This window comes from Diceros bicornis, chromosome 24, assembly GCF_020826845.1.
Source record: "Diceros bicornis minor isolate mBicDic1 chromosome 24, mDicBic1.mat.cur, whole genome shotgun sequence".
Taxonomy (NCBI): domain Eukaryota; kingdom Metazoa; phylum Chordata; class Mammalia; order Perissodactyla; family Rhinocerotidae; genus Diceros; species Diceros bicornis.
The window spans coordinates 21,369,538-21,389,801 of NC_080763.1; the positions used below are offsets into that span (position 1 = coordinate 21,369,538).

At 47.8% G+C, this 20,264-nt stretch overlaps 1 protein-coding gene across 1 annotated transcript in view; it reads left to right on the forward strand.

Annotated features, from left to right (window-relative positions):
- The first annotated feature begins 736 nt into the window (after positions 1 to 736).
- Positions 737 to 20,264, forward strand: part of PAPLN (papilin, proteoglycan like sulfated glycoprotein) — a 41,565-nt gene continuing 22,037 nt past the window's right edge. Inside the window, exons 1-8 of the mRNA XM_058566874.1 lie at positions 737 to 952; positions 15,132 to 15,247; positions 16,370 to 16,430; positions 16,766 to 16,868; positions 18,286 to 18,416; positions 19,271 to 19,394; positions 19,878 to 19,958; positions 20,047 to 20,219. Of these exons, the coding sequence (XP_058422857.1) occupies positions 737 to 952; positions 15,132 to 15,247; positions 16,370 to 16,430; positions 16,766 to 16,868; positions 18,286 to 18,416; positions 19,271 to 19,394; positions 19,878 to 19,958; positions 20,047 to 20,219 (1,005 nt within the window). The remainder of the gene's footprint in view (positions 953 to 15,131; positions 15,248 to 16,369; positions 16,431 to 16,765; positions 16,869 to 18,285; positions 18,417 to 19,270; positions 19,395 to 19,877; positions 19,959 to 20,046; positions 20,220 to 20,264) is intronic.

The window sequence follows — 20,264 nt, forward strand, 5'->3', positions numbered from 1 at the left end:
ACGTCGTTAAATGTGCTAGGTTACATTTTGCTGAATTTGGCTTACATAGGTTGTTTTATCCTTGTAAACTGGTCATTTTATTCTTAAAGAAAATTAAAGAGAACATTGGTAGAATACAGGTTTTTAAATTTAAGCATACAAGTCAGTACTTGTTTAATGTTCTGTACTGAACAGAGCACGTTGCTTATGTCGTTCTCCAACACGTATACACACATGCACGCACACTGCACACACACACCAGACTGCACTCAGACACTGTGCACGCACACACCGAACTCCACACAGGCACTCTGTTCACACGCACACACTAAATTGCACTCGTGCACACAGTGCACTCACCCTGCATACTCACACACACCGCTAATTCACACACCACACTGCACACACATACTGCTTATGGGAGCCTGCTTGTGGAACCGCCGCAGCAGAGAAATGCTGGCTTGGGTTTGAAGGAAGATACAATTAACATTTTAAAAGCATTTGAGTTGAATTTTGAGAGTGTCTTCGGAGACTTGTTTTTTAATCTATTAACGAGTTTTTAAACAACTGGTGTAACGGCGAATCTCTCGCTGAATTAAAACGGTGAGTCTGATAGCTTTAATTCTGAACTCGCCGTCTTTCAACAAGGAAGCGTTTTTAATTGCCCTTTTTTTTTTTTCTCTGAAGCCCTGAAAGAAGTTACTCTTGAACTTTTAGAAGCCAGTTGTACACGGGGCTTTTGTCCCCTGCGTATGTGATGGCACGGCCGCTGCCCCACGGCGTTCCCTCTGTCGCTCCGCGGCTCTCCGGGCCACCTGTGGGCCCCGCGGAGGGAGGGACCCGCCCGCACACGGGCCTCAGGCTGGGCGGCGCCTGTCCCTGCCCCGCCCGCTCACCCCGGCCTCTCCCGCAGGCCGAGATGCGGCTGCTCCTGCTCGTGCCCCTGCTGCTGGCCCCGGCGCCCGGGTCCTTGGTGAGTGCGGCCCTGCCCGGCCCCGGGAGGACCTTGCTGGGGAGGTGGGGACGAGGGTCTCGGCGGGGAGGTTGCGCCGGCTTAGGACCCGGGAGGAGCCGCCCTGTCGCCGGCCGGAGCCCCTTGCCTGCTGGAGCCCCCCGGCGGCAGTGGCGACAGTGACATCCTCAGGAGAGGGCCAAGGACGGGGAAGATGGTGTGGGGGGAGGCGAGACCCTGCCCCACTCCCAGCTTTCAAAAAGGGGTGTGCCAGGCAGGTTGCGGGGGCACAGTGTGCAGGAATGGTGACTTCCCAGCGCCCTCCCCTTTCAGAAGGTGCTGGGTGCTCGGTAACGCTGCAGAACCCCCTCCCTCGGGTGGTCTTCCAGGGCGGAAGGAGGGGCGCGGGCAATGCTGGCACCAGCCAAGGTGCAGCTAGGTGACCCGTCCCACCAGACGCCTGCTTGAGCCCAACCTCGGCTGCCCCTCAGCTGGGCTGTTTGCGCCCAGAGATTTGGGGTCCAGTCATTCCCCCCACGTGGGGTTAGCATCTCGAGCAGGGCTGTCCAATAGCACTTTCTGAGATGATAGACATGTTCTGTGTCTGCGCTGTCCAATAAGATAGACACTGGGTTCATGTGGTTAGTGCTACTGAGGAACTGAGTTTTTTTATTTGATTTTAATTAACTTAGGTTAGCCACACGTAGCTAGTGGCTGCCGCATTAGTGCCAGTTTAGTGGACACCGGAAGCCAACTGGCAATCAGAGGAACTGTTTCATTAACAGGTGCCCAAGGGATGGGCTCCCTGGAGAACATACCTGGGTCGGGAGGATATACAGGGACTCTTCTAGGCCACAGGACTCACCTTGGGGAGGGGAGGGTCTGCAGAGCAGAGCCTGGTCTGGAGGCCACTCCTGCCAAGCTTCTCCTGTTATGGACAGGATGGAGGGTGCAGAGGAAGCCAGGCCCTATCCTGCCCCTGGAGAGCTCTCCACACCGGGAGACCCTCAGCCCTGCCCAGCCCTCTGTGAGGCAAGGTGGCAGGGTCTGAGAGACCAAGGTCCAAAACTCTCTGCTGCTTGGGGAGGGCAGGGGCAATGCGCCTGTGGAGATGTGGGTCCAGGATGGGAAGGGCCACGAGGGGCAGGCAGGGATGGACGGTAGTGGTGGGCAGCGAGCGCTCCTCCAAAGCCCCACGGATATCCAGCACGGGCCACAGTCGGAGAAGTGGGCGGGCTAGAGTCCTCTTTCCTCCTGTCACCTCCACCACCTGCCAACTTCCCACGGTCACCTCTGCCACCCCTGTCCTTGCTCCCTAAATGCCACACTCTGAGGTCCTTGGCACAGGCTTCTTCCTGGTGCCTGGCTGCATGAAGACAGCAGCTCAGGTGGAGGAGCCTTGGTGCCAGTGTCAATACCCCAGGATGAAATCCCAGAGCCACCCCTTAACAGCTGCGTGACCCTAAGCACTTCACCAGCCTTAGATTCCTTTAATTTGTGGTAATAACACCCATCCACAGGTTGCTGTGCAGATGAGATGAGTCAAGGTTCACAAAGTGCCCTGGTCCTTTGGGTGCTTTCTCCCTTAGAAACACCTGAGTACCTTCTCCTGCCTCCTCCTCCTCCACAGGTGTGAGCCTTGATGGTGCTGGGCCTGGCCAGGCTGAGAATCTCCTCCCACCATCCTGCATTGCCAGCGGGAGGGGTGCGGTCCTGGCTCACAGCTCGGTTGCCACCACCACATCCCCCAGCACTTCTCAGCACCATTCTCAGTGCTGACAGGGATCAGCTTGAACAGAAGGAGTAGATGATTAAGGATGAATAAAGCAGAGGTGCCCCTTGTTGCCCCCCAACCCCAGACTGGTCAGGGGGAGGCTTCTTGAGGGGGTCTCTTGGTCCCCTAGTCTCTGCTTCCATTCCTACCCGCACACACCCTCTCATACACACACACACACCCATGCACAGTAGGCAGCTGATCCCCCTGGGAACAGTGCAACAGGAAAGGGGGCTCCTGAGTTGCCACAGGTGGGAGTTGGAGGACTGGGTGAGGTGCTAAGAGCAGCAAGAGGCAGGTGAGGACAGGTCCAGGGTGAGGTAGACCAGACTAGCTCATTTTGGCTTCACACCATCCTGCAGTTTGTGGTGTGGGTAATTATAGACGAACAAAACTTGCCTGTGCTGCTCCTGGTTGAATGTGCTTTCTTTCCTCAGAGAGACAGTGTGGAGTACTGGATGTCAACTTAGCAAATTCACCTATTTTATCCTCAAAATGAGTTTATTCAGGAATAGCCCAAAGAATTCAATTCAGGATATGCATGCTATGGCACACCATAGGCAAATCTAGAAAACAAAGGAGGGGAGCTGCTTTTATAGAGAAAAAGGGGGAGTAGGGAGGGGCTGTTCTAAACTAAAGTCCATTGGGGGAAAGTAACAGTTCAGGGCGGCAACAGCTTCTCATTGCTGAGCTGTGATGTTTCTCATTGGCTGGGCTGTTGCCGAGTGGGGAGAGAAATCTTCCTTCAGTAGTAAAGTAGTTGTACTTCCTGTAGAAGATGCAAATGTCTGTCTCTTCCTGTTTGGTGTAATTGAGATGTATTCTGGGGCGGGAGAGCTCCCCCTACAGACCTTCCTGACTCCAGTTTAGTTAAGATTTCTTTTATTAATTTCAACATTTTTCCCTGTTGATCAAGATCTTTCTCTGAAAGCATCACTGATTAACAGTCAGGTTCTCTGCACGTTGTGGTCTTGTCCCTTGGCGCCAGGAAGGACCTTTCCTAGTTGTCTTGTCTCACACTGGAGGGAAGGTGCATAGTGGTTGGAAACCACTTAGGCCACATTTGAGTAACAAGGAACGTTAGGAGAGAGAACTCTCAGGCATTTCTTATTCAAAGTCTATAGTTGTCTGAGGTCATAAGTATTGGAAATCATTTCAAATTGTTGAGCTAACATCACGTTATTGGGTACTTCATTTTTACAGGGGTTCAACAAGCAATAGGTACAGAACTTCACAACAAGTATACAGGGTAAGATTAAGAGCAAACTATAAGCCCAGTTTGCAGGATAGTTCTAAACCAGGAACCCAGACCTGAAGGTAACCAGTTGAACAAATCAAAAGACAGTGGATTGTTAGGTGAAATTTGTTGTAGCCAATGTGCTTGCTCTCTAATCTTATGTAATTGGGTTTCCACTTCCCCAGAGGCATTTATCCATGTGCAACAGGAGGTGTTCGCCACTGCACAGACACCTCCTTGCTCAGCAAGTAGATAATCAAGAGCCTTACAGTTATCCCAAATTACCTTGGCCAGTGAGTTAAGCAATCATGGCTGAGCTGAAGTTGCTTTGGCTGTGGAGTCGGCCAACTCTTCTAGTGTCAGGGAGAGATTCTCGATCATTTGTTTGTTCGCACTTGCTCCCATCCATGGGAAGAAAGCTGTTCCCATGGAGGCAAACCCAGAGTCACGTATGCCTCCTGGAAGTTCTTGTTGAGAGCAACTATGGAGAGTCAATGGGAGAGACCCGTGAGAGGTCTCTGGTTGTGCAGAGAGAACAGGACAGTGAATATGGCAAATGAGTTGTCAAGGCAACTGTCAAGGCAATGAGTTGCCCAAGCATAAAACAATACTAAAACATCCACAGATGAAGATCTAACCACGGGTGTACATAAGGCTCCCACATAAGTGATATCATCTATAGACTCATTCGTTGGCACAGAGGCATTAGCATTATATAACCAAGGCTCAGATACTATGTTGTTACATACCAAGAGGTTGCCTAAATATATGGATATAACAAGAAATTTACAGATAGCCTGGGTTACATTGGCAGCCCCACAGAATTTTTCATACAAATATTCAAAAGATCTTGTTTTTCCCTCCCAAGGCTGGGTTAAATTAAAGCAAAGAACAGGTTTAGTTGAGCTTACTACCCCAAGTCGTTACACTGGGCCAGCAGAGCAATTTAGACAAACAACAGCATCTAGAATCCCAGTGAAATTACTTATAGGGTGAGCTAAGGGGTCATTACTGTCTTGGACAGATCGAGGTTTCTGATGGCAAATTCAGCAGTCGGAGAGGTTTCCCCTTTCGCAAGGGATTGGGAAACGCAAACAAGGGCATTGTCCTTTTAGGAAAGGGAGGGAGAAAATAAAAGTAAGAAACAACAGTGGGAAGAGGGTATATGGCCCTGGTCCAGTCATCTTGGGAAAGCCGTCTGCCTCAGAGGCCAGCTGCTTCTCTTCCTGGTCAGTGTGCTCTGGAGGTCCCCAGTGTTGGTTCAGGACCAGCTGTCAGGTGGAGCCTTCTTTAGCTGTGAGATGTGTACCCAAGGCTCGAGTCTCTGAAGTTTGGCTGCCATCTGGGTAGTGAGAATGGCCTAGTATATTCCCTTCCAAGGAGATTTCAAGGACAGTAAAATTAGAAATGTCAGTTTGGAATATCATATCCAGACGTTTAAGGAAACTAGAAAAATTTAGGATCCAGTCCAGCTTACAGGTGTAACAAAACCTTAAAGACAATTAATAGGACTAGAATTTAGTATCTACAAACGTGCAAACAATTTCTCTATCCACAATAACCCCCATTTTTTAAATAATCATAGTAAAACTAATTTGTTTGTCTTAAACTTGGCCTGATTATTTATATAAATGCAGCAGGAATAGTGATTGACCACATAAGCTTTTTTTGAAAGATTGGTTTGCTGAAACCTTGTAAGCCGATTTTTCGGCCGATTTTTCAAGCAGTTTCTTAAAGCTGTCTGGTCATATCTGAGTCTATGTACTTCTTTCTTGAATATAACATTCTAGTCAAAGCCTTGGTAATGTAGCCAATATTTCCAATTGTCGTGTGTTGCAAGAACAGACCTCCAATGAACCCATGCGAATACATATATTGTCATGAAAAGAATACTTACGAGTTTCAAAATTCGGGAAGGATCAGGTAGAGAGAAAAAGAGAAATGTTTCAACCCTTGTTGCAAAGGTACACTTTACCAAATTGCTGTAAGTTATAGATAGCTTAAAGGAAAGGAGAAAAGGAGGTCCTTTACATCTGGAAAATAAAACATCAAAGCCATCAATCTTTCACTCAACTTTCAGAAATTCCCACCCTGTTATGGTCTTAAAGTTATCAAAACCTGTATTCCAGAGTACTTATCAAAGTCTTTTTCATGAATCTCTTTGAAAATGAAACATATTTGTAAAAGCACTGAAGTAAAACAGTAACTGTCTATAACTGACAAAAAACTTTTTAAGAAGGCGATGGGTAAATACAATTGACAATAAAATTTGGGTATTTTTCTCCTATACATTTCAGATAGTAATTAGAATTATAGCTAATAACATTATATTAGGACAGATCAGATGTTTAGGAATTTTATACAATTTCTAGAACACTTTTTAGTAATATTCACTCATACAATAAAACCTAAAAAGGCTTATTATCACTTATTCAACCATGCTTCTCATGTAACTTGACATACCAAATAAGCCTAATTAGTATAATCTCTCTTTTTATAAGGAGAGGGAGTAAATCTTTTGAGATGTCCAGGTGCCCTCTGGTAAGTCCCAAAGTTACATCCAGATCGAAAAGATGTCATTTAGAATTTGAATATTTTGGGAAGCTTGTCAAAAATATTTTAGACACTTGACCAAATAGGATCACAGATCATTATAAAATAATACTTAAGTATCTATTTGACCAAAAGTAACAGTAACAGGTTTCAAAGGCAAATACAAAAAGTGACATAGTTGTAAGCAAAACTTAACTCCTTTAATACTAAGAAGACTCAGTTCTCTTAAGTAGTTAAAGACCTGATAGAAACAACACAGGAAATTATTTTGACAAAACATCAGCCTCTGTTTAGGACAAAATCATTTTCTTTTCCCTCAACAAAATGCATTTCCATTCTGTATACCTTCCTTTACTGAAACACACAACCTACTTTCCTTTCCTATAGAGATGCTTCTCTTTTTATTTCTAGTAGCTTTAGTTGCATACGTTAGAATTCTTGACCCTTAGACTCCCCAATTCCTGGTCAACTAAGAAGCAATTGTGAACTATATTAACATTTTGCGGCTTGGTGAACTTAAAAACCTTTTATAAATTTCTAGAAACATGCCTTTTTTTTTGCTGATGAAGATTCGCCCTGAGCTAACATCTGTGCTAATCTTCCTCTATTTTGTATGTGGGTTGCCACCACAGCATGGCTGCTGACATGTGGTGTAGGTCCACACCTGGGACCTGAACCCCAGGCTGCCGAAGTGGAGTGCACTGAACTTAACCATTAGGCCACAGGGCCAGCCCCTAGAAACATGTGCCTTTTTTTCATAGAAGATTTCTTGGCATGGCATAAAACAGGTTCACTGACAGACTCAAATATCTTTAGTTTCTCTGCAATAGGAACCCAAAAGTAGATAAACCTATGTTCAGTGATTAATGTTTTAGTATTTTATCTTGTTTGGAAAATGATTTAAGTATTCAATAACTAACCATTATTTGGTTTAACTTAGTATAAACTTTGATCTTATTTATGTTAATTACTTACTTTTAACAATCATGCTTGGATTAGACATTAAATAGCCAACCATCATCTTAAGTTACTTTCTTGCTGACCAATTTTATAACAGAGACAGCATGAGCCTAATTGACTAGTGAACCCACGCAGAGAAAAAAATTGTACATTTGCATTACACCCAATGCTAATAAGTCTGAAGACATGCCTGTTTTTTATTTACACCACCAACCTTAAGCTAGCTTTTCTTTTTTTTGTGAGGAAGATTAGCCCTGAGCTAACATCCAACACCAATCCTCCTCTTTTTCCTGAGGAAGACTGGCCCTGGGCTAACATCTGTGCCCATCTTCCTCTTATATGGGACACCGCCACAGCATGGCCTGACAAGTGGTGCATTGGTGCGCACCTGGGATCCGAACCTGCAAACCCTGGGCTGCCAAAGCGGAGCGCGCACACTTAACTGCTACGCCACTGGGCTGGCCCCTAAACTAGCTTTTATTTACTAAAGATTAATCCTAAATCATGTGAACCTGAAAAGCATTTAAGTTAGTTTTATTATGTTTCTGAGATTTAGGAATACTTAATTTATAAGTGCTTAATTTCAAGCCAATTAAATAGAGCTTTTTACAAATCAATTCTAGCAATACCACCTGGAGATAGAAAAATATCACATCTCTATAACATACATACATAAATAGACATACATACATACATACATACATAGACACATAGACATAGCTTTCATTTTAAACTTTTAGCCATGTGTCGGGTACAAAACTCAAAAGAATAGTTGGAGCCAAATTGTATTTCTGGCAGAAGGACTGAGGTAAGGTTACTTGTTCAGATGGCCAAAGTCTTTTATTAAAGATTTTTATCTGCATTCTGTGAGAATCCTTTTAGAGCTGTTTTTGGAGTCATTTTGTCTATTATCAAAAGTCTAGACAATTGCTATTTAAAATTTTCCTTCTATGGGGCCAGCCCTGTGGCGTAGCAGGTAAGTGCAGGTGCTCTGCTGCTGGCGGCCCAGGTTCAGATCCCGGGCGCGCACTGACGCACCGCTTGTCAGGCCATGCTGTGGCGGTGTTCCATATAAAGTGGAGGAAGATAGGCTTGGATGTTAGCTCGGGGCTGATCTTTCTCACACACACACACAAAAAATAATTTTCCTTCTAGTCATTTATTTCCTCCAGTTAACTTAGAAGTAGGAGTTAGGGACTTGGCATTTGAATTCTTAGAGGGTCTGATTTTTTTTTTTTAATTGAGGTAACATTGGTTTATAACATTATATAAATTTCAGGTGTACATCATTATAATTCAATTTCTGTGTAGACTACATCATAGTCACCACCCAAAGACTAATTACCATCCGTCACTGTACACATACGCCCTATCACCCCTTCCGCCCTCCGCCCACCGCCCTTCCCCTCTGGTAACCACCAATCTAATCTCTGTATCTGTGTGTGTGTTTGTTGTTGTTTTTATTTTCTAATTATGAGTGAAATCATATGGTGTTTGACTTTCTCTGTCTAACTTATTTCGCTTAGCATAATACCCTCAAGGTTCATCCACGTTGTTGCAAATGGCAAGATTTCACCTTTTTTATAGCTGAGGAGTATTCCATTGTGTATATATACCACATCTTCTTTATCCATGCATCCATTGCTGAGCACTTAGGCTGTTTCCAAGGCTTGACTATTGTGAATAATGCTGCAATAAACATAGGGGTGCAAAATAAATATCTTAACACATTCGTGTTTTCACGTTCATTGGATAAATACCCAGAAGTGGAATTGCTGGATCATATGGTAGTTCTATTCTTAATTTTTTTAAGGAATCTCCGTACTGTTTTCCGTCGTGTCTCCACCAGTTTGCATTCCCACCAGCAGTGTATGAGAGTTCCCTTTTCTCCACATTCTCTCCAACACTTGTTATTTCTTGTCTTGTTAATTATAGCCTGTCTGAGGGATGTGAGGTGATATCTCATGGTAGTTTTGATTTGCATTTCCCTAATAATTAGTGATGCTGAATATCTTTTCATGTGCCTGTTGGCCATCTGTATATCTTCTTTGGAAAAATATCTGTTCAGATCCTTTGCCCATTTTTTAAATTGGGTTGATTGTTTCTTTGTTGTTGAGTTGTTAGAGTTCTTTATATATTTTGGGTATTAATCCCTTATCAGATATACAGTTTGCAAATATCTTCTCCGAATTATTAGGTCATCTTTTCATTTTGTTGATGGTTTCCTTTGCTGTGCAGAAGCTTTTTAGTTTGATGTAGTCCCATTTGTTTGCTTTATGTTTCTCTTGCCTGGTGAGACATGGTATTCAAAAAGATGCTGCTAAGACCAATATCGAAGAGTGTACTGCTTATGTTTTCTTCTAGAATTTTTATAGTTTCTTACATTCAAGTCTTTAATCCATTTGGAGTTAATTTTTTGTGTGTGGTATAAGATAATGGTCTACTTCCATTCTTTTGCATGTGGCTGTCCAATTTTCCCAGCACAATTTATTGAAGAGACTTTCCTTTCCCCATTGTATATTCTTGGCTCCCTTGTCAAAAATTAGCTGTCCATAGATGTGTAGGTTTATTTCTGGGCTCTTGATTCTGTTCCATTGATTCATGTGTCTGTTTTTGTGCCAATACCATGCTGTTTTGATTACTATAGATTTGTAGTATATTTTGAAATCAAGAAGTATGATACCTCCAGCTTTGTTCTTTTTTCTCAGGATTCCTTTGGCTATTCAGGGTCTTTTGTTGTTCCATATAAATTTTAGGATTCTTTGTTCTATTTCTGTGAAAAATGTTGTTGGGATTTTGATAGGGATTGCATTGAATCTGCAGAGTGCTTTAGGAAATATGGACATTTTAACTATGTTAATTCTTCCAATTCATGAGCATGGAATATCTTTCCATTTCTTTGCGTCTTCTTCGATTTCTTTCAACAATGTTTTATAGTTTCCAATGTATAGGTCTTTCACCTTTTTGGTTAAATTTATTCCTAGGTATTTTATTCTTTTTATTGTGATTGTAAATGGGACTATATTCTTAATTTCTCTTTCTGCTATTTTGTTGTTAGTGTACAGAAACGCAACTGATTTTTGTAGGTTGCTTTTGTATCCTGCAACTTTACTGTATTCATTTATTATTTCTAATAGTTTTCAGGTAGATTCCTTAGGGTTTTCTATATATAAAATCATATTATCTGCAAATAGTGACAGTTTCACTTCTTCCTTTCCAATGTATGTCCCTTTTATTTCTTTTTCTTGCCTGATTGCTCTGGCTAGGACTTCCAATACTATGTTAAATAAGAGTGGTGAAAGTGGGCATCCTTGTCTAGTTCCTGTTCTTAAAGAGATAGCTTTCAGTTTTTTACCATTGAGTATAATGTTAGCTGTGGGTTTGTCATATATAGCCTTTATTATATTGAGGTACTTTCCTTCTATACCCATTTTAGTCAGAGTTTTTATATATCTTGTCAAAAGCTTTCTCTGCATCTTGTTAGATGATCATGTGATTTTTATTCTTCATTTTGTTAATGTGGTATATCACATTGATTGGTTTGTGGATGTTGAAGCATCCCTGCATCTTAGAGGGTCTAATTTTAAAGAGGCAGGTTTTCACAAAGGGGAAGAGAGGAAGATGGCATTAGGGGCAGAGCCTGGGCACAAGATGGCTGCTGGGGCAGAGTCTGAGACAAAGGAATCTGGGAAGACAATATGGTGCCTGAGAGAAAGAAGAAGGGGGAGGGGAACATGAGGTTTCAGAAGCCATTTTGTTCTCCCTCACTTTTTCAGTTGTTTTGGCAATTTAGACAAGGTATCTTGTAGTGAGGTGATTTTAGAGCTTTGTGCGTCTCCAGAAGCCTCCAGGTTCCAACTAAAACAGACATAACATTTGTTTTGCTAGTTTTGTTTTCCAATTTTGTTTAGCTAGTTTGGGGAGATCAGAAGTTCCTCATAAGGCCATTGCAATTCCAGACTGCTTTTGATCTGTTTGGCCCACTTAGTTAAAAATGCACATACAGGGGGCCCAAAGTTCTTAAACATAAACCCAGCATCTCTGAAGGAGGGTTTCCCTCAGAACATTTAGATGAGTGGGATCCCACTTTGAAATTTCGTCTGAAAACCTGAGAAAGCTTGCTAGAGTCCTAGTCGTGATCCCCGAAGGAATCGGAAAACAAAAGAAAAGTTGCTGGATTCCTAGCCCTGATTCCAAAAGGAATCTGAAAACAAAGGAAAAACACCTAGATTTTCAACAAGCCTGAGCCCCAAAAGGAACTGTGCTACCTTCGGAAAATAACTGAGTACTCACCAAGGACGACACCTTGAACTCAAGGACAGAGCCTTGAACCGGGAGGACAAAGTCCCTCTCTGGAGAGGACAAAGCTTATCCCAATCCTGAGTGAAGTTGGAAAGCTCAGGACACAAAGGGAGCAGAGCTTGAAATCCAAGAGGCGACTCACCAAACTCAAAGCAGGCAGCAACTCACAGAAGCAGTGAGCACAAGGGGCTCAGTGTGGGTACCTCACTCAATTCTGGGGGTCGCCATCTCTTGGGGGGCCGCCTCCTTTGGATCTCACTTTTCTGACACTATATATGTCTACTTAAAAAGCAAATTTGCCCGTTATTTTACCTCAAAATGAGTTTATTCCAGAATAGGCAAAAGAATTGCAATTCAGGATATGCATGCTATGGCAAACCACAGGCAAATCCAGTAAACAAAGGAGAGGAGCTGCTTTTAGAGAGAGAAGAGGGGAATAGGGAGGGGCTGTTCTAAGTGAAAGTCCATTGGGGAAAATAGCAGTTCAGGGTGGCAATGGCTTCTCATTGGCTGAGCTGCAGCATTTCTCATTGGCTGGGCTGTTGCCAGGTGGGAGAGAAATCTTCCTTCAGTGGTAGAGTAGTTTTACTTCTTGTGGAGGACGCAAGGGGACCTCTCTTCCCATTTGGTGTACTGGAGATGTGTGCCAGGGCATGAGATCTCCCCTACAGGCCTTCCCTACTCTAATTTAGTCAAAGTTTCTTTTATTAATTTCCACATGGACAGGGCAGGCTCTAGGATCTGGCAGACTAGTTCCCTCAATCCCACCTGCTGGTGGCCCCAGGCGAGTAGATGACTGCCTCACAGGTGCTGGGTGTGTGAGGCAAGGGGGTGTTTCTAAGGCCCAGTACTTAGAGGGCTGTGTTTAGGCCAGTCCTTCCTCCACTTCATCCTGCCTGCCACAAGGTAGCTGGGTGGCAGGGGTGCCCCTTGTTGCCTTGCCAACCCCCGTAAGCCCAGCCCAGTCCCAGGGAAGGGTGGATTGGGGAGGCCCAGGTCACTGTGCTTCAGGAGCTGAGACTGACATCGAGACAGGCCATAGTCAGAGGGTAATTAGTAACCACACTAGGGCTGGCGGGACGAGAAAGCAGCAGTCCCTATGGGCCACTTCCAGAATTCTTATAATGTGATGAGGCTGTGTGTGTGCACATGGTGGGGGGGTGGGGTACTGTTCGTCCTTGGGAAGTCACCCTCCACCCCTGACGCTCACTATCTTCTCTTTTAAAATACGAACTTGATCCAAGTACATTTCAATTTAAATTTCATTGGAAGAGCACTTTGATAGTCTGGTTCACTGGTTTTTGAAAGCTTGGCGATTTTGTCCCCGTTAGAACTGAAGGTGTAGATGATTTGAAGAGTGAAAGCTAAGACCTTTGGTCTGGCAGGCCCTTCCCTCTTGGTTTTGTGTGTGGTTCAGCAAATTTAGCTGGCTTTGTTCCAAGTCAGGGTTCTGGCTCTATTATAAAACAAGGGTACTAGCTGCCTGGCACCAGGGGTGTTAGAAATGAGCTCTGAGTAACCTATGGGGGCATAAGCCTCCATCCTCACCTGAGACCCTGTGAGGGTACAGGAGGCTCACAGCAGGAGGATGATCTTGCTTTTCCACATTAGGACTTGAGTTCTTTCTCTGGAAAATGGGAGTGATGTTTTTCCTACAGATTCTTATGTGGTGATGCCCTAACATAAAGTCCCTTGCCAGCAACAGGACATATTTCCAGTGCACCCTCCGCCTCCTGGCAAAACTGCAAAGTCAAGCCGAACAGCTGTCCAGCTCCTCTAGCGTTAGGACTCATCTAGTGTCTCATTTGATCGCCCCAGTGAGGCAGGTGGGAACATAGCCCAGCGTGAGAGCAGAGGCCCGGGGTGAAGCTGACCTGCTGTTGTGTCCACTTGTTCCTGTGGCTCCCTCTCTCTCCACCTCACTTTTCTTATCCATGCACTGGGTCTGTCAGGTTGTTCTGATGATTAAATGAGATGACATGTGTGTAGCGTGTGGAGTTCTGATGCCGTGCAGAGTGTCAGATCTTTCTGGTGAGAAACTCTATCCATTAGGATTATATTCCTGTTACAGAGTCCCAAATAACAGTCCTTCAACAAGAGAGCCTTGATCCCTCTCTCACATAAACACCTAGAGATCCGAAGTCCAGGGACGTTCAGTCTCACAAAGTCTTCCAGGCTCTAGGGTCATTCTATCTTGGCCTCACTGTTGAAGCCTCTATTCCCAAGTTATCTCATAGTCTAGAAGGATGCTCCAGCTCTAGCCATCACATCCACTTTCCAGCCTGCAGGAAGGAGTACAGGAGGAAGAAGAAGAAGGACAAATGCACAGGCAAGCTATCTCTTAAGGAGATTACTAGATGCTGCTGCCCAACATATCTCATTGATGAGAACTTAGTGATGTAGCCACAGACAGCTGCAAGAAGTCTGGGAAATGAATTTTGGGGAAGGCACCCAGGTACCCAGCTAAGAGTCAAGGGTTCTCTCACAATGGGAGAAGAGGAGGATGGATACTGGGGGATTCCTGGGATTCCACAGATTGTCAGGAACCCCCGGCCCACCACACACATACAGAGGATTAGATTAAGTTCTTCTGGTGTGGCTTCTCCACTCTAGACCCTAGTGAAGCATAGCACTGCCCGTGGGCGACATTCCCTGGGCAGATGGAGCCCTACCTACCTTCCTGCCTTTTATATCTCCCTCCTGGAAGGGCGCACTCTGCTGATCCACGGGCTCCCAGGCAGGGGAATGTTTGCAGACATCTCGATTCTCAGACCAGACTCTGCATAGGCTGGGGGATATCATTGTCAGGGGAGAAATTCTCTGCCCCCAGCTTGGTGGTTTCCCCACTGTGCCTGGCAAATAGGAGCTGCTGGTGGTGGCTACTTTGACAGATGAGAGAACCACGGCTGAGCGAGGTTAGGTGATTGGCCCCGAGTCACATAGCTCCTAAGCGAGGAGCAGAGTGGGACCCCCTCATCTGACCCCTCATCATCTGCTGTGCCTCTGTCCTATGTTGCTTCCTTTTTCTTTTAGAGTCCCTACATCAGTGGCAACCCACATATGCCTGAGCCCTTGCACTGCCTCTGGCTGTAGGGTTCCACCCCCAGGTGGCCCCTGAAATTCCAGACTTTTCCTGGCTGCCTCCCCGCTTTCGTCCTCCAGGCTTGGCTCTCAGCTGCTTATGGTGAAAGCTGGCCAGTTCTGTAAATGACTATGTTCAGGGTGCCTGGCGGTATTGCCAAGTCCTGAAGGGTTGGCTCTAGCAGAGAGAATCCCAGGCTCCTTTTAGGCAGGGGGCCCTCGAGTGAGCCTCTGAGTGCCCTGGGGGGACTCTGAGTGCTGACTCCCGCTCCTGAGCCTGTCTTCTCCTCCAGGCCCCCCAGGTGAGGTGGCGGAGTGACACCTGGGGCCCCTGGGGCAGCTGGAGCCCCTGCAGCCGGACCTGCGGAGGGGGCGTCAGCTTCCAGGAGCGCCCCTGCTACTCCCAGAGGTAAGGGAGGCTGGAATGGGCCTACTCATTAAAAGAGGCTGTAAGGGAGTCTGCTGGGTCCTGGACTAGGTGTCCAGGGCCAGCACCGGGCCCCACGGCCAGAGCCCACCACACAATAGATTCATTCTGGGCACAGCATGGATGGAGTATTTGAAATCAAGTTATTTCCCACATACGTATACTCTGATTTCCACAATCTGCCTCATTTCGGACGAGCTGGAGCCACGCCTGCTTCATCCACCCCTGGGTCTCTAGCTCCTAATGCAGAGCCTGGCATGTGGCAGGTGCCGTAAATTCTTGTTGAACTAATTAATAATCTTCAACAATGCCAAACCTGTGCGGTTTCCCTACCCGCAGCCACTTTGTCAAGCATAGATGTTTCCCACTTCAAGTGACTTATTAAGCACCGACTGTGTGCCCTGCACTCTGACAGGTGCTATAGGGAGGTGGGCACAAAAGGAGGGGCGATGGCACCTTGCCTGCTAGTTGGTTTAACTCACTGTTCCTGAGAACCTGTGAAGAGGAAGAGAGATGAGCTATTATTCTAAGCACCTTACACTCATTTACTCCTTAAATGGCAGAATAACCTTACCAGGTGGATATATATTGTGTCTTTATCTCCAAGGGCAGAGTTTGGGTCTTCTCTGGAAATTTGCTTTCAGAGGTAGAGCAGCCCCAAGTTGGACAAACTGCTGGATAGTTAGGATTTTTTTTTTTAAAGATTTTATTTATTTATTTTTCCCCCCCAAAGCCCCAGTTGATAGTTGTATGTCATAGTTGCACATCCTTCTAGCTGCTGCATGTGGGACGCGGCATCAGCATGGCCGGAGAAGCGGTGCGTCGGTGCGCACCCGGAATCCCAACCCGGGCCGCCAGCAGCGGAGCCCGCGCACTTAACCGCTAAGCCACGGGCCGGCCCTAGATAGTTAGGATTCTGAGTCTCATTTCTCCCAAGTATAACATGGGGCTCACCGCACCTACCGGAGGGAACTGATGTGCCCTTCTGGCCCCACTTTGCCCACAGGAGCCCCACAGAAGCTGGGGGGCCTGCGGGAGAGCCCAGGAGGGTCGGGGCGGTTGGGTCGTGGGGGTTCGGGTCTTCTCCGTGCTCTTGTCTTGCAGGAGAGATGGGGGCTCCAGCTGTGTGGGCCCGGCCCGCAGCCACCGCACTTGCCGCACGGAGGTAAAGCCCATGGGGACGGGGTACCAGCTTCCAGGAGCCCCAACATCCAGCCCCAGGGCGCCCTCCCCTGGCTCCAGCCACCCCCACCCAGGCCCCTCGGTTAGCCCGGCCTGGGGGCGCTCCTGCCCCTTCCTCACCCGGCACCTGCAGGGAGAGGCTCCCCTGGGCAGCCCAAAGTCCCCGCACCTGGAGGGGGGTGCACGGCAGCCCTGGGGGCCCACTCTCTGCCTCCAGGAACTCAGCCAGTGCTGGGAGGAGGGGAACGGGACCCTGACTGGGTAGGGAGACCCCAGTGGTGGACCCACTCCCCACTCTCCTACCCCTCCGCCCCGCAGAGCTGCCCCGAGGGCGCCCGGGACTTCAGGGCTGAGCAGTGCGCAGAGTTCGACGGCCGCGAGTTCCAGGGCAGGCGGTACAGGTGGCTGCCCTACCACCGGGGTAAGCGGACACGCTGCTTTCGCTACCCTGGTCCCCATCGCTTTGGAATCTCTTTTATACACTGATTTTTCATCTCACAATTCTTATTACCATACTGTAGACACTCTGCCAAATACGTTAAAAAAAAAAAATCACCAGTGCCTCCAGCACGTGCCCGTGGCAACACAACACTGGGGGTGATTTTTTGGTCTTTCCGTCCTTTTATCAGTCTGTATACATTTCAAACAAAGCCATGGCCGTGTCTATGCCATTGGAGCCCCGTTTTGTTTGGCCTGCGCCCCTCAGCGTTGCTCCGTTGCGCGGAGGCGCGGGGAGGGGGCGCGGGGAAGGGGCCCGCCAGGTTTGCGCAAACGGCAGGATCGGCTGCAGGGGCTCCGCAGAGCGAGGGCCCTGTACTCAGGGTCTCTGGGGCCGGGGGCATGCTCTGGGCGACTTTGAGGAGGGTGTATGTCGTTAGTTTTTAGAGCAATACAGTTCAAGAAAGAAACACTCACTTGTATGTAATTAAAACGTTTTAGATGAGTCAGAAGGTACCTTAGGATTATCCTTCTGAGTGTTAGTTTTCCCTGCTCCCAGCAAATGACTCCTGGAAACTCTGGCACTCTGGATTCCAAATCAATGAGCATTTATAGCCTGTGTGTGCTGTGCGGTGGGGAGGGGGTCTTGGCAGAGGGGGTGGCCCCAGTGGGGCCCTGTGGCATTCATACGTCCTCCTGGATCCTGAGGTGAGCATATGTTGAAAATAATTTAAGTATATCCTTATTACAGAAAAATTGGAACATGGAGGAAGCATTAAAAAGAGTAGTAGAGGAATGTCTTCTTTGTTGTGGAGATTATTACAACACTGTTAGCACTTCTGGGCTGTTTAAACAATTTGTGTATAATATTTAGATAAAAATTAAAACAAGAAAAAAATGACCTTAACCCCGCCTCTTTCATGGCATCACTGCTAGCATTTCATTCTAGCCTTTTTCACATTTTCTCTCTATGTTTACATATTTGTAATTATTACATAGTTCCATTTTGCATTTTGTTATCTTCCCACATAACTATACGGTCTTCATAATCATTTTTAACAGCATAGTCAACATGTATAATAATCTATTGATAGATAATTTAAAGAGTAGATGATTAACACTCGGGCTATTATAAATAATGCTGAGATAGACCTCTTCAAGTGTCTAGCTTTTTCCTTATTTTGGGATTTTTCTTCATCTTGATCCCCAGAGATGCAGCAGTTTCGTGGAGAACGTCCAGTCTCCCTGACATGGGGCAGGATTCTGAGCTGCTTGGGGGGCTGCTGCAAGGGCTCTCCCCCAGCCATTCGTATGCTTCTGGCCCCTGCCCACGCTTCACCGTTGCTAGGATAGGCTGACCCTCTCTGGGGATCTAACTTGCCCCCTTTTGCCTGCCCCAGCCCCAAACAAGTGTGAACTGAACTGCATTCCTGAGGGGGAGAACTTCTACTACAAGCACAGGGAGGCCGTGGTAGACGGGACGCCCTGTGAGCCTGGCAAACGGGACATCTGTGTGGATGGCAGCTGCCGGGTGAGTTGTCCCCCCACCCACCTGGGAGCTGGCTTGGGGCTTATGCAGGGTGTCTCCCTGTCCCACACCAGCAGGGCCAGTGGCTCTCATGAGCTTGATGTTGTCTCAAGACCAGCTTCTAAGGTGCCTTACATCACAGATGCCCTATGACCCTCTTATCTTTGCCCTTTGAAAACTCTAGCCCCACAATAAGGGCAACCCCCTGGGTGGCAAGTTACAGAAACCTGACTAAAACTGACTTAAGCAAAAAAAAAAAGGCCATTGAAGTCTGGGCTGGCTGGCTGGCTGCGGGTGCCTGAATGATGCTGCTGGAAATGTCTCTCTCCTGGCCTCTTGGCTCTCCTCTCCTCCGGGTCAGCATTGGATCAGGCAGCTTCTTCCTGTGACGTGTGAAGATGGCCACCAGCAGCTCCAGGCATCAGCCGTCCCAGCCAGGCAACTCCCTGGGAAAGGGCACCCCATTCCCAGGAGTTCCATAAACCTGGGGTCACCTCTGACTTGGCTTGGGGCTCCCCCTGGACCACTCTCTTTGAGCAAGGTGTACAACCCACTGATATGCCCAAACCCACTGTTGGGGAGCTCTATCCAAGTGCTGTGGGAGAGAGGTGGCCCCCAAAGGAAAATCAGGTGTTGTTGCCAGAGAAGGGGAAATGGGTGCTGAGGGGGCAAAAGAGTTGGCCTGTCAGGCACAGGCCAGATCCAAGGTTTACTCAGATCAAGGTTTACTATTCACGGCTAATGAACAGTTACTGCTCCTCCCTGACCTGACCTGGCTGGTCCACCAGGGTTCGAGTCCCAGTGTGTCAGGGACTCCCTCTAGTCTCTCCTGTCTGTCGCCCATGTCTGCCTGGCAGGTTGTCGGCTGTGACCACAACCTAGACTCGTCAAAGCAGGAGGACAAGTGTCTGCAGTGTGGGGGTGACGGCACGACCTGCTACCCCATCACAGGCACCTTTGATGCCAATGACCTCAGCAGAGGTGGGGTCCTCCGGGGGTCCACAGGCAGTTGACACAAGGGTCTGTTGCTTGTCCCTTCCTTGCCTGTCTTCCGCTCTGGCTGCATCACCCTCATGCCACTGAGAGGGTCTGATCTGGCACTCAGCTCATGCCTCAGGGTGGAGGCCAAACACTTTCACAGGAGCCCATGGACTATGCTGGTTAGGACCCACTTATCCAGTCTCATCTCTTACTGCTGCCACCTGGATGCCCTCCTCAGCCCTTCCCCCATTGTCCCCATCTGTCCCCTCCCCCTCTCAGTCAGTTTGGGTGCCCAAGCCTGCCCACCCCTCTGGCCTGTGTAAAGCTGTTTCCTCCTCCAGGAACACTCTTCCCCAGGCAGCCAGCCCTGCCTGTGTCCTACTTGCCCTTCCCTGACCCCATCTGTGCTGCTGGGCACTTAGCATCCTCAGGGCCAGCTCCTTCCTGTGGCTTGGGTGGTCCCAGAGTTTCTCTGCCCCTCAGGCTACAACCAGATCGTCATAGTTCCCGTGGGGGCCACTAGCATCCGCATCGAGGAGGCGGCCGCCAGCAGGAATTTCCTGGGTGAGAGCACAGTTGGGCAGGGGCGAGTTCGGGGTGCGGCCGGGCTGCGGGTCCTGCCCCTGCCGCTGACTGGGGCTCCCTCCGACAGCGGTGAGGAACGTCCGCGGGCAGTACTACCTCAACGGGCACTGGACCGTCGAGGGCGCTCGGGCCCTGCCGGTGGCCAGCACCCTCCTGCACTACGAGCGCGGCGCCGAAGGGGACCTGGCGCCGGAGCGGCTGCACGCACGCGGCCCCACCTCGGAGCCCCTGGTCATCGAGGTGAGCGCGGCGGCCGGGAGACGGCCTCTGGGGCCAGTGGGGGGC